We start from the raw sequence: 26,175 nt of genomic DNA, 5'->3' as shown, positions 1-26,175 counted from the left end.
ATTTGCTTTGGGGGGCGATAAGGTGAGAGTTGAGCGTCAAAATACAGGTGGTGAAGTCATTCACTCATTTAACCATATTGTTCAAAAGGCGTAAGCAAACATTTTTTTCTAGTTAGGAAACGTTAAAAGCCACCAGACAGTGACAATGTCCCTTTTCAATTGGAATGAGAAAAAATACTTTTCGCATGCTAATATGCTATTGCCAATGTGCAATTGGCTAGCCACCTGATTTAAAACTTTAATTTGTGAGCCCGCACGCATGTGACCATGCAGGTTTTTGAGAAGCAAAAAGTGAAACCCCCCAAACCTAAAGGGATATTTGTCTCAAAATTATTCACACAAATACATCTACAATGTTGATGTTTTTCCTATACAGTATTTGTGTTTTCTTGCATGTATTTTAGATCCACAAATTTGAGACAAAGTTCTGTGCTTTTACATTGCTGCAGGAAAACAAGGTCAAGTAAACAAATGGTCATATTTTGTTACCGTTTTGTTTTAAATCAAATTGATAAGGATGGTATTGAAGCTTGTTTTCTTTTTATCACTTTCCAGTTTTTAAACGAGAAGTGTGAGCTGGCTCATTTTGTTCAACAACGTCAGCAACACTTCGTGCTACTGGTCTGAGGCATTATAGCCCTTCAACAGGTGAGTATCCGAATGAACATCTTAAAGGGCCCATATCATGACATGTTAACTTTTCAAGGTGAAATATATGCATATAAATTACATTTGATAGAATGGTGATTTATTTTTGTATTAAGAGTTTTATTGTAGCTACCAATATTTCTAAAGAGGAAGTGAAACATCTTGTTTTCTGAAGCCGTACCTATCACCGTGTGGCTTATGACGTCGTTCAATGCAGGCCGGCTATGAAACGTCCATCCGTCCATCCATCCATCCATCCATCCATCCATCCATCCATCCATCCATCCATCCATCCATCCATCCACCCATCCATCCATCCATCCATCGATCCATCCATCCATCCATCCTTCCACCAATCCATCCATCCATCCCTCCATCCATCCATCCATCCATCCATCCATCCATCCATCCATCCATCCATCATTTTCACCACTTATCCTCACAAGGGTTGAGTATTGCTAGAGTCTACCGCAGAATGAATGTGAATGAAGGAGCCAAAACAGGCATGTTATTTCATTAAATGAAAAACCATGTCAAGAGGCCGCACTCACTAAAAGCCGTTCCCCCTACTAAATCAGTCCTGTGTGAAATTCTTATTCATATCGTCCACTTCAGCATTTTCTACAGTAAAACATTGTAACTAATAAATGAAACGTTGCTGTTTACTAGGTTGTCTTGGTGCAAAATTTCAACTTTGAAACCGAAACAAAACTAAAAGACATTGATAATGCCTGCGTGCATTTACTCTTGCACGGGTGGTATGAGGGCTTGCTATTGTCATCAGGCCTTTCTCAATTCATGTTTACCTGCTTGGACAGGGCCGGTTTTGAAAGCGAGAATACGCAAGGAATGTTTAGACATTTAGAGTGAGCACATGGTTTAAATGGATAAGTCATGATAAATGCTGTTGTGCTGCAATGCCAAAAAAAAAAAAATGGCTTGATAACTTGGTAGGCAGTTGTGACTGCATCAAACAAATCAGACAAATGAAAAATGTCTGTTTGCATTATACAGAATAAACAAATGATGGTGAAGTGTTTCTGACCAGTATGCCTCCATTTTTTTTTTTTGGAGGAATGTCTGCCATCGCCTTTCCATCTCAGGTTTTGGTTTTCCAAGAATACGAATTTCACCCCTTGCATGAACATGAAGCTGTTCCTCCCTGTTTGTGTTTTTTTTCCCTATGGCAACTAGAGGGTCGGAGACTTAACACTGAATGATAACGGAAAATTTGAGAGAGTCAAATGTTTGCAGAAACCTGTGTAGTTTGCATGGCTGAAGATGTTTGGAATTTGAAGAAATGTTTTCATCTCTCATTTAGATTGTGCTAGTTTCCTAATATTGTCAACGGTGAACGTTTGTAAACTGCAAATATGCAGTAGTGATAGTAAAGACTGATAATTTTCAGGAAATACTTCTTTAAGAGCCACACATTTCCTTGTCCACAAGCTTAACAACTGACAACACACCCTGGTAGGATGTTGGCACAAATACACATTTTGAACCACACCTTTCACACATTCAAATAAAAGGACAAATGCACACAATGACTTTTAAACACGTTAACATTGGGCAATTTAAAAAGCGAAAGAAAAGACAGAGTGGATCATTAATAAACTAACGCAACGAAAGCTGATTCCAGGAGAGCTATTTACAGTACATCCCCTATATCACATTTCTCTCAGACATGCATGATTGTTTATGAGAGTATCATGCTTAATGCTGACATAAGAACTTCATACCAGTATTTCTTCATAGCTGGTAATGCTGTTCAGGTAAGAACGTTATTGCTTGAAATAATCTATTTGTTTAGTGACAATCACATTGTTTGCATTCAAGAAAGCAAACAGGACTCTTGTTTCCCATTTTGTAGTGAGATTCTCAAAATTCTAAAATAAAGCTGTGTACACATGCTTGTGAGCATATTAACAAAGTTGGGTTTTTTTTTTTTATTGCAAATGAATTGTTCTCCTTTGTCAGTGTATTTAAAGCCGAGTCTATTGACTTGACAGAATTTTAGGGCTTGCTCAGCGATGAAAGACCTGACTTGACCAGTTGAACAATCCCACATGGCCTGATAGATCATACCTATTCACATGTGAAAAAATATAAATTTTCAAACTACCACCTTTAGTTAATGAAAGTAAAGGAAGCCGCTCAATGTGGTTGTGCAGGTTTTACTTTCTGTTTTTCAATTTGGACCTTGGAACTGCAGAGGGCGTTGTTTATCAGAATTAAAAGAATACCAGCTGCAAATTCGATGGCTCAGCTGTCTTCGAATGAAGAGTGGCGACCACACTTTTCTTCAATCGATTTATACCCGGTGATAGACTAAGATCCGAAACTACTTTTCGGTGTAAGCATGCTCACAATCTCGTTAAGATTGTCACTGTCACACTGCCTCTTTAAGATATTTTAAGGCCACTCTCTGAGTCATTATGTGATTCTGTCTGATTATGTGGACTTTCCTTTCAACTTTGTCCATCAAAGGCTTTTTCTCACTCATTTTCCTTGATTCTACCCCCTCCTTTTTTCCTCATCTCCCCCCCCCTCCACACTCACCACCCTTTCAACCGGGCAATGGTCTGCTGAAATTACTTCCAGATGTGGAAGAATGTCTTCTGTTCTCCAATTCTGCATTCTCACAGAGGGAACCGAAGGTCTTGTAGTTCTGCTGTTGCCACTTTCTCGTTTGTTGTCCCCTCAACATATTTGTCTCAGTAGGTCAAGCGAAGGCGACTAGAGCTGAAAGGAATGCAGAGAAAAAATCCATTTCCCATGTTACACTGATGTGTTTTCTTAGAACAAGGACTTTATTTTGCCCTTTTGTTGTATTCTATTGTGTGAAGGTTTTTTTTTTTTTTTTATGCATCACATCCCTCCTGTAATGAAAGCCAGCTGGAGAGCAATGGGAAGCTGTAGGATTAGCACTTTCCTGTCCAGGTGTACCTCCCACGTTTCCATTATCCTTATTCGTGTTGCATCAAATCAATTCTATTTGGACAAAATTATAAACTAACCAACCCATAGTTGGATTAGACGACCAAACTCAGTTTTGACATGAATTCTTGCCAAGACATGTTTAGGTCATTTGAGAAGGCCTTGCTGACCAGACTGCTACCACTGATGGCCACGTGTCCCAATACTTTTATTGTGTACAGCCTTTGTCATCCACATATTTGTGCACATTTCTCAGCGCAGTGACAGATAGGAAAGAATCTCTTTTTAAGTGCATAAACATGCTCGTTCACCCCCACACAAACATACACAGGCGCACACACTGCCTTAGTGTGCGCGCGTACACGAGTCCGAGTCAAAGCTCTTAATGATCCCACCAGCTGTTGCTTTTGTAAACACATTCCCACCTCCTCACTGCCTTCCTTTTCCTTGTGTCCCACATGCAAATATAGAATACAAAGTATGCATATAGTCCTTGATATATATTAGTGACATTCTATGGCAAATTAACTGTGTCTATTGGATTAGATACTACAGGAACTAAGATAGCATCATCTTCATTTTTAACTAGCAAAAGGTAAGATTTTCTTTTCATGTTTGTCCCATATGGATGGATTCTTCAGTGAGGGTCAGGCCCACAGAAGGGGAAAACATGAACGAAATCTGATTTACAACAGAATGCACATGTTCCTACTGGGACACACTTTGCTTTGACTTTGTTACTTTGAAGCGGCTCAGTAGTCCTTCACACTCCTGGTTTGGGAGCATGCATGTAAAACAAAGCTGAAACTAGAAGAGTGCTTTACCCTCGTGGTTTTGTGGTCACTTCGAGACACACTTTCTGACACACAGGTTTCCAACAAAATGCAACAATAAAAAAAAAAAAAAAAAAAAAAAAGATGTCAGGTCAAAAATGTTTTTTACAATCTTCCATGTGGCCCTACTAGTTTTTAATGCTGCATTCTGGGTAACGCAATTGTGAAAAATGAAACAAGCAACATCTAAGGTGATTACTATTATACCGCATGCTGTCGACTGGAAATGACACCACAGTTCACTGGTGACTTTATGACTTAGCTTGCTTGCAAATATCACATGACCAAACTCAGAAAACAGTACAGAAAATAGTGTAGTAAAGTACATTTTGAATTTACTTCCCCTCTAAAAAAATGGGATGAAGATAAATGCACAGACAAAAATAAATGTAGAAAAATTAAACCACAGTTGCTTTACTCTTTAAGAAAGAAAAGATGCAGACAATGTACAACAGTTTTAAGGGGGGGCGTATTTAAACTGCTGGCAATATTTGAATGGTGCCTTACTTCACTGTCCCTCCTTATCAAATTAAGACCTGCACATATTCTAACAATATATGAATAGCCTGTATGACATTAACTAATTTTGTGATAGCTATTTTTAGACCCTGCTGCCCCATCCAACTAATGTTTGAAGGGGGAAAAAAGTACCTGGGATTAAATGTCTGGACACACTAAAGACATAAAAAATATGTTTTTGCGAGTGAATGAGTTAATTTACAAGAATCTCATCCACTTTCTAGGGTAAGTCATTGAATGGTTCACAAAATGTGTACTTTTGCAATGACTCTTGTATAAACCTATTTTACAGTGACATTGTAGAACAAAGTCTGACGATATTACAAATAATGTGCAATGTGATAACATTTCAAAATGTAAAATGCAAAAATGGTAAACAGTGAAAAAATATGTAATAACAATCTTAATCTATTTTTGTAGTATTGTCTTCCTGCTGATAGATTACGTCACACTATCACAAAGCAATTCACAAATATTCATTGGGTGAATGCCTGAATGGAATGAAAAGGGAAACTGAATGAAAAATAAACTAAAAAAAAGTACCTGGGCTAGAATGTCTGGCCACTGTAAAAACATGTAATTAGGAGTGAATGATTAGAGAAAATTTAAAAAAGGTCATGACCCAATAACACCGTAGTGATGAAAATAATACATGTTTTTGTGGAATCATTTATTTACACTTGATTTTGTAGATGTACTTAATGTTGTGGCTGGAGCGCACCCAAGCCTTTCTCCAAATTCTCCTCGATATAATTGGAATTAGGCTTCCTTCCCCACATAGCTGTACTCCCTGCTGAGAGAATGAAAAATGCTGATGCTGCTTCAAGCTGGCCCGGTTCAGTCACAGTGGTCGACAGCACCACGCAGGGTCCTAACACCTGACGGGTGTGCCAGCTTCATTTTTGAATCTGGGTCAGCCCCGAACACTTTTCCTTCCTTCCTCCTTGCATCCCTCTGTCAAGTTTACAATTTATTACTGTGCATCGCTCATTTTATGTTCCCACATCCTAAGAGCCCTCCCCCTTGCTTCTTCTAGGGAAGTCAATCGATTTTAATGTGCAAAGCCATCATCTTTCGGCTATGACACAGCGCAGGCAACCGGTCGTGGGGGCTAATGTCTCACTCCATGTGTGTGTTCCAAATGTGTTGGAAGAGGGGGATGTGAGAATCCAAGAGAGAAATGGCCAGACAGGAAATGACCCCTAGAAACAGGGGGCTTCCCAAAGGGTTGTGTTTTGCTGTCTCTCACACACAGACCCTGACTCAGAGTGAACTCACATCTCAGTATGATGTCTTCCAAGCAGGGAGAGCATGAGAATAAGGCCCAGCAAGGGGGTTTTGGAGCTTTTGTTCTCAAAGTCATCCTATCCTGGCTCTGGAAACCATTTTAGCAATTGACCCTCAAGTCCAACTGAAAAAAAAAAATGTGTGCGTTTGCCCTTGGCATTTAATTTGCCCAGTATATTCTGAATGAAAAAAGTACACTATGCTTTATGTGTGCCAGTGACTAAAAGCATTTTACCTCATGTGTCATAAACATACAGATGTCTTGGCAAAAGATGTAGATCTCATTGGGCTCAATGCCCGCACATGCTGCATTTAATCTTTCTTTCTACTTGACAGAACAGATCAGATTTGGCACATCTCCCTCCGATGTCTGCGACCTGAATTCCTTTGCCTGCAAATGTGAACCATGTGTGCACCTTCTGGTCCCTTCATTGTAAGGTAAACTAATGAGAAGAAGGAAGGTACAATGTCAGAAATAGGACTACAGTAGGAGTCCATTTCACTCCCCTGAGGTAACGCCTGCACGGCCGCATATAGGGCTAATTTTCAAGCTGTAACTATTAACTTCTGTAGTTCAGACAAAGTACATATTATCTCAAGATGTCAATGTCAAACGCTTGAAGCTGGATTTCTATGACTTTGAGTTTAAAAACCACTGCTTGAATGTGCTTCCTTCTTGGGAACCAAATGTCAACATTTTAAGAGAATAACACTTCTTTTGTTGAACTATAATCTTTTTGCGGTAAACGGGAAACTGCCCCATTTTTTTTAAGAGGCTTTTTTTTTTCTACATTATGACAAAATCTACATCGCTTGAATTGTGCGTCTCGCACAGAGTCAGATGGGATAATATTAGTTCACCCATGACCCTCATGAGCACAGGTAGTCTATTGAAAATTCAATTTAAAGTGAATCTATAATATGCTCACTCTTACAACTGCTATAGATTAGAAGTATGTTTTCTGTTTGGGTAAAAATAACCTACTGTATATTAAGTTTTTTTTTTAAGTTAAATCATCTGATCAATTAAATATTGACATCCATCCATCATTTTGCATATCCTTAAAAGGGCCACAGGCTTGCTGGGGCCTATCCTCCTGGCTTCATGCAGGGGACACCCTGAACTGGTTGCCAGCCAATCACAGGGCACACCGAGACGAACAACCATTCACGCACCCAATCACACCTAAGGACAATTTTGTATGTCAAGCCTGAAATGCTAGCCTAAAATGCAAGATATTAAAATAATGGATTAATCGACAAAAAAAAAATCACAATAATAATACAAAAATACATTTCACGTACTAATGATGGTTCTCATAAATTAATCTCACTCAATGAGAGCTACGGTAATTTGGCTTGTCTTTAGCCTAAAGCAGATAAGCGTGGGTTTAAGCTAAAATGATAACCAACATAATTCAAATGTCATTCAAGCGTTTTCAAAAATATAAATAACCTTCACAAAACAAAAATATGGTTTGAAAAAGATTATTGCCTTTTCATTTATTAGCCTGCTTAGTTTACGAACCACACACTTTGGAGACCGCAGGAGTGTTACAGTATGTTTACCATTTCCATTCAACCAGACCAGTGCGGTGGTTGGCTGCACACGGTCATAGTCACGAAACTCGGTCACTCCACCCCCCCATCCCGTGCACACGCCTCCCTGCAAACTTCACAAGTTCACTTGTCATTGTTGCAGAGGAGGGACTACATTACACAAGTTCGTGTGTATGTGCGTGGGTAATTCGCAGCAGATGACCACTTGAGGGGATGGAGGTTTACTGGGGATGTGAGCGTTTCCGCAGACTCCTTAAATGAATTTGCGCGACACACCGCGGAGTGATGGAGCCTTTCCCCGGTCTCGTGTTGTAAGCTCATTGTTGTGCAGCAAGAGGACGCGAATGCCGCACCAGTGCCACCAGCGCCGTGGGGATGGATATCGGCTATTTCCTGGCAGGGATTTGCATGGTTTTGCTATCCCTCCGAGGTTTCGCCTCCCCGGGTGCTTGTCCCGACCGCTGTGACTGCCAGCACCTGCAGCGTCTCATGTGCGCCAACCGAGGATTGCGCGCACTGCCCCATCAAAGCAGTAACCAGGAGGACGTGCTGGTCTTTAGCCTTGGGGGCAACTTCATTGGTAACATCTCTGCTGTTGACCTCGGAAGGTTCACCGGCTTAGTAAGGTTGGATTTACAGTTCAATCAAATCCGAAACATCCACCCTAAAGCGTTTGAGAAACTATACAACTTGGAGGAGCTCTATTTGGGACATAACCATTTATCTGACATCCAAGATGGGACTTTGCAACCTTTGAAGAAACTGACGGTCCTTTATGGAAATAACAATGACATAATAGAGATAACAGCAGGGCGTTTTGCCGGTTTGGACCATCTTGTTAAGTTGCGCCTGGATGGCAATAAAATCAAAACCTTGCAAGATTCACTTTTTCAAGACTTGGTTAATCTGCGCTATCTTCATCTGGAGTCCAATGAGCTGCATCACATTCACAGGAATGCCTTTTCAAAACTCCACAACCTGCGCTTTCTCAACCTGGCCCACAATAAGTTGCCAGCCTTGCGTGGTGCTCTCACCTTCTCCCATCTCACAGCCTTGACAACTTTTCTGCTTTCTGAAAATGAAATCCAACATATCGGGAATAAAGTTTTTCACAATCTAACAAAGCTGTCCAAATTATCTCTCAGTAATAATAGGATTACTCATCTACACAGCCGGGCGCTACTTGGTTTATCTAGCCTTAAAGAATTTTTGATTGATGGGAATGAGCTGGAGGAAATCCCAGCTGGGCTCCTGGATCCTCTGGAGCTTGTGGAGCATTTGGACTTTAGTCGCAACCGGATCTCGAAAGTTAACTCTTTAGCATTTATTCACCTTCAACATCTCAGAGTTCTGAAGCTAAGGGACAACATCCTCACAAGCCTATCTGGTGACATTTTCAAATTAAATAACTTTCTTCACAACTTGGATCTCCATGGCAATAACTGGACCTGCGATTGTCGGCTGGAAGAGCTGAAAAGATGGCTGTCAGCTGCGCGTTCTCAAGGCAAACTGTTTGATGTGTTTGTACAGTGTCATCACCCAGCAACCCTGAGAGGGACCTCCTTGGACAGTGTGAACAGTTCTCAGTTACAGTCTGTTGGGAACCGGAGTGATTTGTGCGGGATGCATGTCAGACCAGAAGAAAGCCAGGGAGGGAAGAAATGGCTTAAGATGAAGGGTAAAGTTTGGCAGGAAGAAAGGGGAAAAGAAGGTCCAAAGCAACAAAAGCAGGATGAGATGCCAGGGAGAACACAAGGGAAGGAAGAGGTGGGGATACAAGGAGACCAAGGGGGGACAGAGGTGCCATTAATGGTTCATTCATTCCAGAAGAACTCCCACAGACCTAAGCCACCAACTGACACACTTAGAAAAAGTGCCAAAGTGGCAAGGAAACTTTCCAGAAAACAACCAAAGAATGACATCCCCAAACCGAGCCAAGATGGGACCCGGGAGAGTCCTTCCACTACTCTCAACCCATCCGGTGAAATGTTTGATCTTCTTAGGATGGACCACAAAGAGGTCTCACCTTTCACCACCGATCCGTGTGCTTTCAATCGCCATTTCATCACGAATGTATCAGTGGACCAGGTCACCAGCAGTACAGTCACGGTCTCCTGGGCAACACCGGGACTCAGTCCAGTCCTGGATGAGCCACGCTACCGAATTATGTTTGACCAATTTGGGTCATCTGACCGGTTTCCACGTTACGTTTACAGCCCTGGCTCAGTCCGCTCCGTGATCCTGCGGGAGCTCCGCCCAGATGTCACCTACATGGTGTGCGTGGAAGGAGTGATTGCGGGGTCCGTGTGTCAAGTGGCGCCCCGCGACCACTGCTCAGGTCTGGTCACTCTTTCAGAGGGCTCTGTCTCGACTGCCAACCTTCACCTTGTCACGGTGCTGACACTGGCCGGGAACGCCGTGCTGCTCCTCATTCTGGGATCGGTCTGGCTAGGGCGGAGCCTCAAGAAGAGGTTGCAACGGAGGAAGTCGGCGGTTCACGTGCGCCACATGTACTCTACCAGAAGACCTTTTCGGGCCAACGTAGCGAACGCCTCTGCATCCGCCGACTTTACTAGCTACCAAAGCAGTCGCCCGGCCCGACTTGTACCTCCAGAACTGGGAGACCTCATCGAGTTCTCTTTTGACCGCTTTCAGGATCCCGGTTCTTCTCGCAGAGACATTGACTTGCCCAGATTCTCTGACTAAGATTGTTAAGAGGTTGGAAGAACTTCATGAACTTTAATTCAAATTTCAGGTTAATTTCCATGGTAGTTAAGATTGAGGTTTTAGTCCATAAAAACCCTGTACAGTGAACTCAAAGCTATGTTCCTAAATATAGCTCATCATATATGATTGCTAGCTGCTAGCTAGGAAACATCCACATTTTTTGAGAGCAGCGGCAACAACTTGATTTTTTTTTCGTGTTTTTGTTGTATCATTTAAATATACCTAGGAATTTATTTATCCTTCAAATTTGATTATCTTTCATGGCAATTTTCTCTAGTCGTTCTCATTTGTCTAAAAATCATATATATATATATATATATATATATATATATATATATATATATATATATATATATATATATATATATATATATATATATATGTGTGTGTGTGTGTGTGTGTGTGTGTGTATAGATTTGGACCCAAATGGCCACAAACAAAAGTTTAGTGAAGCTAATGTTGCAAAGGCATCACTGTACCTTAATTTCACTAAAAATAGCCTAGGCACATACTGTACTTAGGCTGAACAATCAAGTGTTTCCCAAATTTTCTTTATCATCCAGTAGAACATCATCTAGTTTTTTTTTTTGGTGTGTTTCTTGTGTTTTGAAATGCTTTGAATGCAAGTATGAATGACTGATCCTGAATTTCAACTGGTGCTAGTTTTCACTTTTATTAGACATCCTAATGTCAATTTGTAGTTTCATGTTTTCTACAATGTTTTATATTTTTTGAAAATGGATCTTAACATTATTTTTATCTGGCGTGTATGGGTGCAATTTTATTTCTGTGTTGAAATAAAACCTGACTTGATTATGAATCACAATTCAAAATGTTTTTTTTATCATCAAAAGTTTGTTTGTATTATTTTTCACAGTTTAAAAAAAAATAGTGTGTAAAATATAATGATGTACATTACATGCCAAAAATATGACTATTTTAAGATTGATTTGAAATCAAGACTACAGTCGCCGGAAAAGGGCAACAACGAAGCTGTCACTAGAGGGCACACTCGACCACTAAAGTACAGTACTAAAGTCAAACCTTAAATTTAATGTATACATGTATTTAAGATGGGAAATATCTATTTTATACATATATTTATACACATGTATGTAAAAATGTTCAAAATAAACCAAGCAGAATAAGATTTTTTTTTATTATTCTTATAGATGTATAGTCACCATCTTTACAGTACAAAAACAAACTCAAGTGCAAATTAAATTATGCTAACAGGAATTCAATCAGGAGGCGCAGCTTAAGAGAAAAAGTTGTTTTCAAAAGTGCCTGGAAGGAAATATTGCATCATTAAATGGCTTGCAACGTATTAATTTGAAATTATGATGCAATGACACTTGTATCTAAAAAGATGTTCCTATTATTAATTATATAAAAATAGATACTCGACGATAGTCGTCCTTTTTTTCCAGAAGCTGCCCCTGCTTTGAGGAGAAGGCAAAAGGTGCACATTTGCATATGCTCTGTTAAAAATAGGAGCTTATAGTATTTATATTTCAAAATTAGTGCAAGATACAGGAGCAAGGCCAAATGAAAAGAGCATCCCTATTTAGTGGCCAACAAAGTCAATGCTGCAACCATTTTAAAAGCTTTTACGGAAGGCATTTTATGCACAATTTGAAATGGACAGAGCTAACATTGTTAACACTGAAAATGTAGTCCAGTCCCCATCTCTAGCACGCAGGCTTGTGGTCGTGCGGCGTGTTGCCCCTCACTGAAGATGTGGTGATGCTGTTGTGTTGGATGGCCTGCCGGTGACACGCAGAATCTACAGGGGTGGGACTTCCTGCCGGGCTCACCCCTGCAGCTGGACACAGAGACAGCTGTCAATCAAAGTCACTTGATCCTTCGCTGGTTGTCCTGCGTACTCTTGGCCGTACTCCTGTGTAGTGCATGCGTAATGATTCAGCAAAACCCTTTTCATTGAACAATAATGAAAATTTATACTTGTATTTACGTACTGCCACAGTAGTGCACTGCGCATCGAAGGTCCATACTATACTTTTTTTGTGAGACATACCGGTTTCACATTAAGCACTAATGTAGTTGCACCCCGATTAACTTGGATGTGGTTGTGTTTACAACTAACCAGTCACATACAAACGGATGTTAAATGGGAGTCAGCACACACCTGCCAACATTTAAAGTGCTGGTAATCTATTCCAATTGAATGTTACATCTTCGAGGAGGCTTTTCCTCACTGTTTTTTCTTTCTAATGAACACATGAAGATTTTGTGCAAAGAGTGACTGCAGCTCTTCCAGCAGAAGCGAGAAAGCACAAAGCATGATAATACCACCTCCATGTTTCATTGGAGGTATATGTACGAACGTTGTTGTGTTTGTGCCATACAAACTTTTTGACATAATGGCGGAAGACTAAACCTTGTAGTTCATTTCTTGCATGCGTTTGGTGGATTTTGTAATTAGGAACAGTTGAAAATAGACATCAATGTTAGCAAAGACGCCTTTGGCCTCTAAAGAAGAACATAAAATCAAAGCCCACTAGAAATTGTAATTGATGGTAAAAAAACAGTTGTGTTGAATTTAACCCAACCCAAAAAGGATCGACCCAAAAACTGGGTCAATTCGCCCCAATTTTCTGAATTGTTTTATGCAAAACAACACGATTTTTATGTTGTCCTTTATCACCCCCAAAAACTTTTTTTTTCGTGTAGTCAATTGGGTCAAACCAACCCAAATATTGGGTTGGACCTTTTTGACCCACTATAAAGTTATTTTTAACCCAACTCTTTTAGAGTGTAATTTTTGCTTGATTAGATGCACTTTAAAGGGTGTCAGGTGTATGCTAACTCTCATTTAATAGGAGTTTTAATGAAAATCCAGCTCACTATTCATTCCAACATCGAAAGTGCATGCCTGTTCCATTAAATCATTCTGCAGAAAATTCAATTATTTTCTACACTTTCAGTCTCGAGATGATCGTATCAACAAAATTTCAGAATTTCTACATCAATTCATCTGTTGATATTACTGCCATCTGGCAGAACCTCATATATTCAAAATCATCACTTTCCAGGAGACCCCCAAAATGGCAAGTTTGTTTAGCCTCTAGCATTGTGTTGCCATTTTCTTCACTTTAGTCAATTTATATATATATATATATATATATATATATATATATATATATATATACAATAGTAATTACACACACATGTACTGTAGGCTGACAAATGGCATTGATATTTGAAAAAAATATGAAAATCATCAAATTGGAACTTCTAAGGTCTCAGCCTGATGCCAGCGATATGCGAGATCGTTTTGAAAATATTTGTAATGACATAAGGCCAAGTTTGAGTTGTGGTGCAGTATAGCGGGAGTGTTACTCACTGTTGTACCCCTGTGTTTCTCTCTGTCGGGCTGTGACAGGACAGTCCTTGTGGGTGAGAAGAATCTGCTTCAGTTGACCAACCTCTGATCTCAATGACGTCACCTCATTCTGGGTGAGAGTAAAACGCATCACTAAACATGCATACAGAACATCTGTACTTGTTCTTAAGAAGTTAGCTCCACCTGGAGCTGAAGGTTAGTGTGAGTCAGCTCCTCAGCTTTTTTCTCCAGAGACGACACCCACAATTTCCTCTTCTGTCTGCAGCGGGTGGCGGCCGCTCGATTGCGTTCCAGGAACTTTTGCCTGCGCTCGTCGGGGTCCTGCTCGGCCATTCTCCTCCGACGGCTTCCGCTTGCCTGCAGTGCTTGCTGGGAGTGCGGCGATTGACAGGTGTGCATTTGCTGAGGAACCGGCGATACCTGGAATCACATACAATTCAAACACATTCAAATGATGACCTCAGAAAGCTGACTGGTTATGAAGATGTATCATACCTGTGCTGGTACCGACAATGGGGGTGCAGGAGGTGACCCTTGAGGGAGGTGGGTGGGAGGTGATTGGTGAGCTGGTGTGTTTCTTGACGGGTGAGGGTGGCTGTGGGGGCTTCCTTGGTGCTGTGGATGGGTGGGATGGCATCGCTGTTGGTAGCTGAGGGGTGGCGCATTAAGATGAGGATGATGAGGATGGTGATGGGAGTGATGATGATGTTGTAGGGGAGGAGCCTGGTGATGCTGTGAGATGATCTCCATCATTGCACTCGTAGGATTGTTTATAGGAGCCATTACCGGGTGCTGGTGTTGGTAGTGATGTCCCATCATCTGCTTGGACCGCTAAACAAACATAACATTTGTAACATAATGAGCTAGGTCTTATATGTACATTTAAATATAAATTCTTTACATGATGCTTATTATCATTAGGGTCAGACGTGATTCATCGGCGAGCCAGTTTAACCTTTACTTTAAAACTGGCAAACATTGGCAGTCGGTTATACGACAGTTTTCTTTTTTTCACATTGACTTATCACAACATAAGACAAAGATATTTAAGTTCAAACGCACCACTTTCTCTCAATTGTAGTTAAAGGACAAAGTCATGAAAAACAGTTCGATTTTCTGCCTGCGTTTCATATTTTATTGTTTTAAGTTTTGAAACACCAAAAAAAACGTTGTCGTAATTTTATTCTGCCAAATATCAGACTCAGCAGCCGTTGCAAAAAATCAATTTCAGCCATACCGGGCCCCACTCATTTTAGTTTCATAATGTGTCGGACATGTGCATTCACAAGTTTGGAAAGCTCCAATTAAATTGTGAACAAAATGCATATTATGTCAATGCTGAAATTTTATATGAAAGCTCAACACGGGTATTCTTTACCTTTTGTGTTCCGTGTGTATCAAATTACCTTTGTGAACAGTTCTTTATTTCACATACTGTAGCAAAATATCATAAAATCTGAGGACCACAGGTTAGAAACTAGTTGGAGGTAGATTTGAGGAAGGAACGTGGAGTGATTTGCATTCAGCTACTCTTGTCATTCCATGACATCACTAAAACCAAAAGGATTCTTCCTACAATGAAAATCAAACAGTCCCTCTCTTTTAAGTTAAACTTTTTTTTTAAAGACAAACATGTATATCCTTGTGGTCTTGGTTTAAACGTGAGGATAACTTCATAGCGTCATGATTCAAAACCACTTTCCATCCCTGTCATTGTAGCTGGGAATGTGCGTTCTGCCCCCCTAAGACGCCCCCTACTGAATTAGAAACAGCAGATTATCTCCCACCTAACCGAGAACCTAAAGTCTCACAGACCTCGCCTCAATGAGTCAATTATTTTTTTTAAATAAATGCTTGATTCACACTGTCACTTGCATTTTCAACAAAATACACTGTGCACGCTAATTTAAGCCTCATGTCACCTTTCTCGTGCACTTGACAAAGGAGAGAATGAGTGCAAGTGAGAGAGAGCAGGAGGGAAGGGGGAGGGATCATGTTTGCAGCATGACATCACCCCCCCTCCATGGCAATATTGCTATCTGCTCCAAGTTACACAATATTTCTTTAAGAGAAGCAAGCTGACTTTTTCCCCCCTCCTCTTCCACTTCAACCATCCAGAGACAGGGGGGAAAAAAGGGAGCACATTTAACGGCTGCCAAGGATGAGATCACTCAGCTGTCTGTGCCAGCTTTACCAGACACACACACATACGCACGGAGGGAACAGGACGGGGCACGAGTATTTCAGCTCTGTTTACTACATAGAAACACTTTTGACAGTGGGGCCTATGATTACATCATGGATCTCCTTGGCCTAGATGACACATGTCGTTGATATTTCTGACTGAGGGTATCAGTGAATGAAGACAATGTGTACATGAAGCACTTTAACTTTTACTGTACTAAATAGGCATTTGTATGCACTTTGCCTAATCTTAGAATTCAAAGTAATCTCCTTGATCAAATGACAACAGAATTAAGTGCCAAAAATTGTGTCGCGATTAAATATGTGTCAATACCACCACAAGGTGTCTTTGAAAGGTCCCCATTTCAATTGAAAAACTTGACCTGTTTCATGGAATTTAGGAAAGGTTTAAGAATATATTACGTTGTTGGAAATGTATATAGGTCAGGCTGCCATACCTGTTAGAAATCATTTAATTGTAAAATCCAACCATCCAATTTTCTGGAACTGCTTATCCTCACAATGGTCACAGGCTTGCTGGTGCCTATCCCAGCTTACTTTGGGCAGTAGGCGGGGGCGGGGGGCACCCTGAACTGGTTGCCAGCCAATTGCAGGGCACACAAAGATGAACCAACCAACACCTAAGGACAATTTAGTATGTCCTAACTGTAAACAATGTACATATCTCTTAGTAATCGTATGGTGGAGCTAGACTGTGTACTGTCTATCAAATAATACTCTATTTGGAATCTCTGCACGGTGCTTATATCAATACTGACATGATATTAACCCCGCTCTGATCACAGGAACTACTTTGAATCATAACCTTTTAGCATGCATGTGTGTAACCTGGCATTTCAACCGTGGTGTTTAAACGTTTTATAAACACTGTACATAATTAGACAATATTTTGGAATGTGGGGAGAGAAAAGTAGTTTTTGAAATGAACAGAAAAGAAGACACATTTCAGAGCTAGGGAACATTTTGAAGACAGTGATATTGTAAACTATTCATGTTGGCAAGTGTGTTTTTAACTTTGTGGTTTTACTTTTCCATTGCGCTCATTAGTCAGACCGAATAGGTGGTTAATTTGGGGTTTTAAGGTAACCATAATGCACCCTAATCATAGCTGTTATGCTGAAGGGAATAATTGAACATTAAAAAGCTTGCAAAATTAGCAGACTTTATGATTGCTGCAGGCATTTGATGTATGATTTAATATTTAACCTTTGGTACTACCTTGAACTTGTATGGCATGCAATTCATTATCAAAAGGGTTCTCTTTTTATGTGCGACTGACAGGTTGCAACATTGAACCAGAAGGGAACTCAAAAGGACGTGTAATGATTTGGATTTTGTTCCTACAGCGACCGACTTTAATAGGGCCTGATGTTCTTAGCAGAGTAGGAGGGAGTGATCTGCATACACAGGAAAAAAATATTTCCTTTATAGCTGACTGTTCAGTACCTGAGGCGAAGAACAGGATGGGTTGTTTATGGGGCCCGGTATACCCATTATACAAGACATCTGCTTCTCCATCTGAAGAATAAATAAATGACGCAAAAATCAACAATTTTTTTCCTCGAGAATATAAAGCTCCCCTGCAAGGTCACATCATTCTGTTTGTTTGACACTTTTGATAATTCATCCTTGAGAGTTGTGATTTTTTTTTTATCCCTGTCAGCCATGAATATTTCAGCGACAAGGGCATTTCGACCAAAATGTGCCTGCCTCTTATGAATCATTCGGATGGGAATAAAGTGACTTGTGTGTAGGTCGCAGACAGAGCGCGGAGCCAGTCGCCTGTACTTACGGACATGTGCTGAGCAGATGCCCCTTGCATGGCGGGGTCGGGCAGGGTGCCAGGCAGCGAGGCTGGCAGTGGTTGACGGTGTCTGTTGCGTATGTGAAGGAGGGAGGAGGGGGGTCCAGGAACAGGCCTGTTGTCAACCAGAGAGAGGTTGAATTAGGGGCGGGGGGAGTTCATGCCAGGGATAAAGTTTCACTAATGTGACTTAGAGACAGAGGTGCAAATTGACATTTATATCTAGGTTTTAATGGCAGATGGAGCTGAGATAAAATAAGGACAGATAAATAGATGGCATATACTGTAGTTACAGTCAGAGGTGGCAAAATAATTCAGACTTTCTCCGTCGTTCATAAAGGGGAAAGCCTAACCATTTAAAAAGAGTATTTCAAAATGTTCATGAGTTTTGAAAGTAGGGGTGTCAGATTTGCTGATTAATTGTGATCAGTTAACTACAGTGACGTTATTTTTTTTTTTTTATACTGCATTAATTTTTAATCTATTTTTATGGTTTCTGAATACTGACTAGATCTGTTTTCATATTCTTCATATATGTTACTTTCTTGTGCTTGAGTTTTTCAAGAAAAACAGTGGTCAGTGACAACCTGAAGTGTACATTGATTGACTGCCATTGTGTTTGACATAACAAAATAGGCTCCTGTTGTTTGTGGGAGGGTAAGTTCAGGAGCAGAAGGAAGGCATGAAAATGGAAGAGCATCTGAGAGTTGTCCGAATGGTAAATTTAACTTGGCCCGATAGTACCTTAAAAAAAAGGTAGAGTGAAAAGCATTTTTTCAAAGGAGAACCTTGCAACTTCAGCTGCAGCTCAAGTTTAGCCTACCACATAAATGCGAAGCACCCAGCTGCAACTGCAGCCACAGCTAACAATAGCAACAAAGATGCAAATGGAGCCAGCCATAGTAAAACTTCTTGCCAATCTGAACTCAAAGACACTCCAAGTTTGAGCAAGTTTACGACTGACAGTGCGGACAGTGCTTTATTTAAATATAATTTTCTATTATTTTGTCATTGACAAAAGAAAACGGCACCATTCCTGCTGAAGGTCCAAACTAAATGTTACAGCCAGCACTTGGGATTAGTCTCAAATACAACAGAAGGTAGATGGTCCCTTTGATCTGCCACAATAACACAATGTATCCAAAAAAAAGAAAATCTCTGGTCGACAGTTTTCTTCAGAAACCTTTTGGTAAGATAAAAATGAAATGAACTAGATGAGTTAATTACAGATCGTAAATAGTCTATAAATATAAGCACTATTTATGATAATAAAAAAAAATACTGACAATAATTTAGAGCAAGTATACTGTGTACAAAGAGAAAACACAGCTGAATGGGAAAAGGAGAAGCTGAGAAATCACAGCAGGGGATAGTTCCATGTGTTGACCGAAGCACTCTGGCCGTCAGCCCGCGTGACAGCGTGGGCCTTCACGGCCCTGCTGAGGTCATCGCCCATGATGTCATGACTGAATCCGAGGCATGTGGACCGTTTAGCTTTACAGCAAAGTGCAGACGGTCCAAAAGCAGCATTTCTTGATGTAACCACAACAGTTCTACTGGGCCTTCATGCGAATGGCTAGGGGGGCTGGTTGCCATGGAAACTGAAGGCAAACATCAGGGGAAACATTCAGACACTCAATCCATGGATGATTTAGCAACACTTTGGTGCACACGCTGTCTGAATGCAGCTGCTCACTGTTCTACTGTACAGAGAAACATATTCAATGGTTGCCTACTATCTGTCATTTCCTGGATAGATTTGTTTTTCTTTAATCGAATGCTAAAATCTTTGTCAGGGGAGTACTGTGTTATTTAAAAGACTAGACTAGGTCAGACAAACTACTATTAGTGACAAGTGATAAAACATTTTCCTTGTCTACTGTACTTTACATAACGTCACTGTCGAGTGGAATCCTCATTTGCAAAATGACTGCTTTTCTGGAACTTAAAGTATTGTCAAATCGTGCAATGTGCACTACAGCAACACATCACTGTAGTCATGTTAAAAAAATGCTCAATTGACGATCATAGAAATTGCTATATGTAACTTTGCGTCTTACTGCCTCCGTCTGCACTAAAGGTATACAGTGATTTGTTAACAAACCAGGCCTACTCGAATGTTTAAAGATTTATACCACTTCTCTGATAGTTCAAGTATACATCCATCCTTCCATCATCCTAACCGCTTAGCCTCACGAGGATTGCAGGTGTGCTGAAGCCTATCCCGACTGTCTTCGGGCAAAAGGCGGGGTACACCCTGAAATGGTTGCCAGCCAATTGCAGGGCACATACAAACAACAAGACACACAATCATTCACACTAACAAACACACCTCAGGGCAATTCAGAGTGTCCAATAACCTTACACTGTATGTTTTTGGAATGTGTGAGGTATTCGGAGTACCCAGAGTAAACCCACGTGGGTACGTAGAGAACATGCAAACTCCACACAGAAAGGCTGGAGACGGAAGCAAACCCATGACCTCCGCATGTGAAGCGGACATGCTAACCAGTCTGACATCATTCGCCAGTCAAGTATCCAAGACAGATAATAGCTTTATTTTCAAGCTATTTTTTTCAAATGTTATCAATGTATAATATCAACAGGCAATGTGGGGACAGGCCAATAGTATCCATTTGTTAAAAATGTTGACTTTTGGACTTTTGGGTTTCTGCCCTAATATTTTCCTTCTCGTTTTGCTAAGGTAACCAAAGTATTAAAGTGACGACACAGTGCTATAATCACAAGTCTCTGACAATGTCAGTCAAACAGGATACCGTTTTATATTGAAGGTCATTACATTGCGCAAGTTTTTTTTCAGGGTTTGCTTTAGATTTTCTCATCCTGGGACTATTAGAGGATTATTTAATCCTATTTGTCTGTTGAACTGTGTAATAATAATCTGGGGGAGTAATGAAAGCTGCTTACTCACTCCGGATCTCCATAAGCATGAGATGCGGGGGGTTAGGGGGGGTTGTTTTTCTTAATAAGCAGCTCTCCTTCTGCCATTTACTATTTTTATTCTCACTTTTGAGCAAAACGATGAAGATGGTTATTAACTGATTGGGCGTGTATACCAATTATACTTACCCTGAGTGTGTGAGTGTGGATGGAGCCTGGCTGTTGGCTGATCCATACATGGAGGAGGATATGGCTTGCTGGGTAGCCAGGCTGCAACTCGGGCCAATCATTGGGCTGTGGGGGAGCTGCAGGGAATGGGCGTGGGGATGGTGCAGCGGTGGCTGGTGCTGTGGGTGCTGGAGCTGGGCTTTGATTTGCTGCTGATTCATACAAGAAGGCCCATTATGGGAAACTGTCTGCGAGAAGAGAGGCAAAACAACTGGATGCATTTTCTGAAGTGGGTAGACTGTCTTGATAGTCATTTTAACTAAGCTAATGCCACACACCAGGGCGGAGGAAAATATGGCTCAGGGGCCACCTTCGCTCTTCTATGTAATTTAATAGTCCATTGTACTGACTACTGAGTATTCACATATCAAGAATTCTGCACAGCGAAATCCTGCTATTGAATGTGATTGGGGACCGGGCCCAAAATCCATGAGTAGTTGATGCCTCACTCCAAAAGTTTAGTGCCATAAGACTGCAGCAAAGAACTACTTTTGTTTTAATCTCTGGTGTTAAACTCAAGGCCCAGGGGTTAAATCAGGCCCACAACATCATTTTTCAAAAGAAAATAGTTGATTTGTTCCTGTCATTTTCGCAGAAAATCTCCACCAAATTAGCAAATTTGTCTTGTTTTAAGAGACATTACAAGTATTTTCATCACAAAATCCCTTTTAAGATTAATCGAAAGGAAAAACATTAAGTACACTTAACATTTAAGTTTTTAAATTGTCACTATTTTACATGACTTGTAATTTCTAACTTAATTTATTTTTAAAAATCTACAAGAGGAAATCAAAGACTAATGAAAATCTGTGAATTCTTGATTCTCTCTATTGATTGTCATGGGAAAAATAACGTGATTAAGAATCATTTCATCGTATAAAAATCTGTAAATTTAATGACAATCTAAGGGGGCACTTAACTCCAGGTTATTGAAAAAAAAATGAAAATAAAACTGCCGCTTTACTATTTAGGAATGCAATACCCGTTTGCTCTCCTCCTCTTCTTGCTCCTGCAGAAACTCCTCCTCTATCTCCTTGAATAGACCAACTTCTTCACAGTTTTGCAAAAATCGAGTGGGAGTCGGCGTCTGGTCTGGAGGGGTCACAAATACAAGATGTCACAAAAGAGTGTGAGTGCTGTTATGTTGCTGATTTTCAATTGAGAATAGTCACAATTGTCACATATTGTGGGGTGCCATTCCACTTAGTGGGTTCTGTCTAATAAGCAAAGGATAATAGATGAATACCAGGTCTGCTACAGATCTGATGCAACAATTTCTACGGACCTCTGTGCAACAGAAGCTTCTCTTTCCTTCTCACGATAGCATCAGTCTGTCTCTCTGAGTTGTCCAAACATGCAAGGGTCGAGGGTCAAGTGCCTTTTTGTCTTGAAGAAAGATTTCATGCATGATACTTGAAAGAAACGGAAACACACAGGCCCTCATATGGGGAGTCTGGAAAGCTTTTAAATCACACTGATGTACAGTATGTGTCCAGACAGACAGCTGTTTCCATGGTTACGGCCATGTCACATTACCATTATTCTAACTAATGGGATGACAATGATGACACGTACTGCTTTCTTTTCTGATTTATCATCTCAGTGGAACTGACGCCTGAACAGACCCATGTTTTTAATTTAAAGTGTTCTTTACAGATGGTGACATCATTTGCTATAATCTGATGGAGGATAGTGTGCACACGTGAAAAAAGAAGAGCCTTTACTGGGCTTATCTGATTTTATGCTGTATTGTGCGTCTTAAGCAGTCCCTGGCCAAAAAGGGAAAAACAAACAGCATTTGGGAGGCGGGGATGTTTTTGTGTGTGTGTGTGTGTGCGTTCTCTCACCGGTAAAAGTTGTATCAGGCTTGGTGGAGGAGAACCTGAGGGTCATCTCATGTTTGTGTCTGTGAATGATTAGATGCTCCTCAAACTGGAAGCGCTGCAAAATGAAAATGATATCGGCAGATGTGTACAGATCCATTATTCGAGAATGTCGTTTCAGATAGCCTGTTCAATAGGAGCAATATATCCATGCATCCATTTGTATATATTGGTTGTCTTCTTTAAGGTCATTTGTAGATGGAGCCCTTTCGAAGAAAAAACATGTTTACACATCCTTGTTCAAATGGCGCTTTTTTGAGAGAGAGAATGATAAAAAGACCAATCATTTCAAAACGGTTTAGAACTATTAACCAATCGCGTTCAAACTGATGTCAAATGGTGAATTTGCGTGCACCTGCATCCAAAGTTCCTTTAATTTACCCCAACATTTCAGGTGTTCATATTGATTTTTTCTTATGAAATTTTGTTTTCTTTCAGGCAGAAGCCTGAGGGTTTTATTGTAAGCATAGTTAGTATTGAGTAACGTGAAAACAAGCACAAGCTTCGAATGGTTATTTAGTTGTGAATGTAATTTTACGTTTTTACGTTTTTTACGTTTTTTACGTACGTTTTTTAAACTAATTTATAATAGTACATTTTCCAAAATTTATCACGATCAATCACATTTTTAAAGATTTTCTGCGAAGCTTCAAATAGTTACTTGAATAAGGAAAACTTGAAAACAATCATGTAATTTTTTTGTATGATTTTCAGAGAAAAAAATATTCACTTCTCACTTATAGGTTTACTGTAGTTCTTTTGATTAAGACTGTTAGGAAGTTTCAATGTTTTTTCTGAGTGTTTTGTGGACCTGCATTGCATCATACTTTTCTAGTTTGAAGTCGGCGTGGGTGTATCTAATGAAGTTTGTAATGCAAGGTTTTAAAAAACGTAAATAAGAAACTGACCTGAGAGCAGCCGGGGGCCTCGCACACATAAGGCCTGTCCTGTTTGTCATTCATGTCATATGCAGGCCTACACAAAGAGAATGAGGACGGCATGTTTAGCAGCAGGATAATCACACTGTATGCGAGGGACTATCTTACTCATCTTGCAGTTACTGAGTGGTGATGTCATGCAAAAGGCAGCTTCTGTCATATATTTCCGAGAGACAAATACCGCAACCTCAGATACTGTATTACATTTCTTATTATCATGTGTTAACTCTGAGAAATGTGTTACAATGATCCCTTTGGTACAAGTTAAAGTCAGCAACAACCACTATCTTAGATTGTATTGTACATTTCGCTGTCTTTGTGATTTAGCACACAGCCTAATCTGTAGATTTGAAAAACATCTATTACAAGAGACTACTGTATTACCGTGCACTTCTATCATGCCGCATCAGGCAATACAATTTTATCGCCCAACCATCAGTGCATGGTAATGTAAAGGGATAAAAGGGACACATGCTTGGCATGCCTTGCATCAAAATCAAGTAATCGTAGGATATCAATATCAACATAAATAGAGTGCTTGAAGCACGCTAACTCAAGCTTGACCCCACCGGCTCTTACACTGAGCTATTTAGCCAGTGATGTGATTATGACTTTTGAGGTGTCATTGCTGCTGGCGCTGCATTTTCCACAGTAGGCCACGTTATAGATCGCCGGTGGTTGAGTTTCGTTTAGTTCAGTGCTGAAGCAAATTATTTTCCAACTCTGATCCATGCTTAAATAGTCCATTTTTAAATTAATTATGAATATATTTGTTTTTCTACTGCCTTTTAGACTGTTTCATAATCAGGTCAGAAGCACTTCCCTCTTAACACATAGAAACAACAAGAATAACAAAAATGTGATTGAGGTAGTGGACTGGAAAGGGTAAAGAGAGGGGAAGAGAAGAGGAGGAGATGAGAATGAATGGAAAGGGGAAGGAATGAGGGCAGGAGGTGGCAGCTAAGGGGAGGGCTGCACCGACCTACTCCTGACAGGTTTGAACCTGCTTCGGCCCCCATTTTCCAACCCCTGGCAAGTGGAGGTGACTTCATAGGTGAGCAAGTGCATGTGTGTGTCAAAATGGAAAATAGATAGATAGATAGATAGATAGATAGATAGATAGATAGATAGATAGATAGATAGATAGATAGATAGATAGATAGATAGATAGATATAATTTTTTTTACAGTATCCAGTTTACACCTGGCCTCTTTGAGCAATGCTTGGAAAATGAGCCAAGTCAGCACATTTCCAGCAAAACCTTCTGTCAGAGTAATTACATCAATGTAGGGTGACATCACCTTTTAAATACATAATTCCAGCAACCTAGCGGGGAGCATCTTATCGTTTCATACCAGGATGAAATTTGACTTGAATTTAATCAGCTTGAATAAAAATTCTGATAAATAATATTTTACATATTAAATTATTTTAAAGAAAGTTAGCAAAGTTAGCGCAATAAGTAAGCTTGGATGATTAGATTATGTATAATAAATACACAATACATAATACATTCATATATTATTCATAATATGTTGTGTAGCATATGCGTTATGATTGTAATAAATATTATTTATTGTAACTATACTTAAATGTATATGTCTGCCTTATATGTATGTAATAAAAAAAAGTCTTTGTTGTAATATTCATATATTACCAAAGGAAATATTTAGAAAACGTAATTATGTAATATCACTTGTGCATGATATTTCATGTAACATGCATTATAATAGTATTTTTTTATCAAATATTTAATAGTATTGCTATAATAAAAAGCCTAACCATTATCCTATATATTATTTTATAAAATATCCGACAGGTGGTAGTCATAATAGTAATATTAATAGCAATAATAATTATAATAACGGTTCGTACTAACTTCCTGTTGTTGCCGGATGCCAACATCGCATTTGGAGTTCATTCAAAACAATAAGTTGCTCGGTTCTCTTGAGCATCAAGTCCTCTCCGGTTGGCGTTCCAGTGTGCAGTATTTGTATTTTCCAGAGAAAGTTCCCGTAAAACAAAAACAAGCCCGGTTTTGTGCTGTCATATGCCCCCAAATAGACCGCAGACCGGCGAAAAGTCGTTCCTCGGGGGCACCCAAACTTCCCGCTGCCGTCTACAAAAAATAAATTAATTAAAAGAAAAAGGGAGCAGAAAACAAGTCAGCAAGTTTCTAGGACAGCTTGTAAGTTTTATGAATGGGAAGCAGACGGCCGTCCGCTTACCTTCAAGTGAAGAGAGACAAGCGGCGCGAGGAACCACGTTGGACTGGCGCGAGATTACAATACATTCTATTTACAGACGCATTACATCATCCCATGTGACGTCACGT

The 26,175-nt window shown here is 40.0% G+C and overlaps 2 protein-coding genes and 1 long non-coding RNA gene across 8 annotated transcripts; 2 read left to right on the top strand and 1 right to left on the bottom strand.

Moving 5' to 3' along the window:
- The first annotated feature begins 407 nt into the window (after positions 1–407).
- LOC148406547 (uncharacterized) lies at positions 408–13,988 on the top strand. Its single transcript, XR_015863979.1, has 4 exons — positions 408–458; positions 556–648; positions 6,564–6,665; positions 13,921–13,988. It is a non-coding gene; the product is annotated as an uncharacterized LOC148406547 (long non-coding RNA).
- On the top strand, positions 7,937–10,830 carry tril (TLR4 interactor with leucine-rich repeats). Its single transcript, XM_088405114.1, has one exon. It carries the CDS (start codon positions 8,163–8,165, stop codon positions 10,491–10,493), a length of 2,331 nt encoding a protein of 776 aa, XP_088261240.1. The 5' UTR covers positions 7,937–8,162; the 3' UTR covers positions 10,494–10,830.
- LOC148406546 (cyclic AMP-responsive element-binding protein 5-like) lies at positions 11,702–26,175 on the bottom strand. 6 transcript variants are annotated; one of them, XM_088404823.1, is made up of 13 exons: positions 26,069–26,175; positions 25,720–25,959; positions 23,811–23,877; positions 22,867–22,960; positions 22,002–22,111; positions 20,981–21,207; positions 17,879–18,005; positions 17,533–17,604; positions 14,668–14,712; positions 14,377–14,496; positions 14,065–14,301; positions 13,882–13,990; positions 11,702–12,339 (listed from the first exon to the last, which is right to left on the bottom strand). In XM_088404823.1, the coding sequence occupies exons 2-13, from the start codon at positions 25,743–25,745 to the stop codon at positions 12,206–12,208; spliced, it is 1,368 nt and encodes a 455-aa protein (XP_088260949.1). In that variant the 5' UTR covers positions 25,746–25,959; positions 26,069–26,175; the 3' UTR covers positions 11,702–12,205. The 6 variants fall into 6 exon arrangements, with proteins under 6 accessions (XP_088260949.1, XP_088260948.1, XP_088260950.1 ...); XM_088404822.1 differs by having other exon boundaries at positions 11,702–12,414; positions 14,377–14,712; XM_088404824.1 differs by lacking the exon at positions 17,533–17,604.

Source organism: Hippichthys cyanospilos, chromosome 21 (assembly GCF_059441005.1).
Source record: "Hippichthys cyanospilos isolate Australia breed blue-spotted pipefish chromosome 21, RoL_Hcya_1.0, whole genome shotgun sequence".
Classification (NCBI taxonomy): Eukaryota; Metazoa; Chordata; class Actinopteri; order Syngnathiformes; family Syngnathidae; genus Hippichthys; species Hippichthys cyanospilos.
The sequence above is the reverse complement of the archived record's forward strand: the minus strand, read 5'-3'. Positions and strand labels throughout refer to the sequence as shown.

Coding starts and splice junctions, on each gene's coding strand:
- LOC148406546 (XM_088404820.1), bottom strand. CDS start 23,864: ATGAATGACAAACAGGACAGGCCTTATGTGTGCGAGGCCCCCGGCTGC. Junction 22,961..23,810: donor AGGCCCCCGGCTGCTCTCAG/GTCAGTTTCTTA, acceptor TTCATTTTGCAG/CGCTTCCAGTTTGAGGAGCA. Junction 22,112..22,866: donor GCCTGATACAACTTTTACCG/GTGAGAGAACGC, acceptor TGACCCCTCCAG/ACCAGACGCCGACTCCCACT.
- tril (XM_088405114.1), top strand. CDS start 8,163: ATGGATATCGGCTATTTCCTGGCAGGGATTTGCATGGTTTTGCTATCC.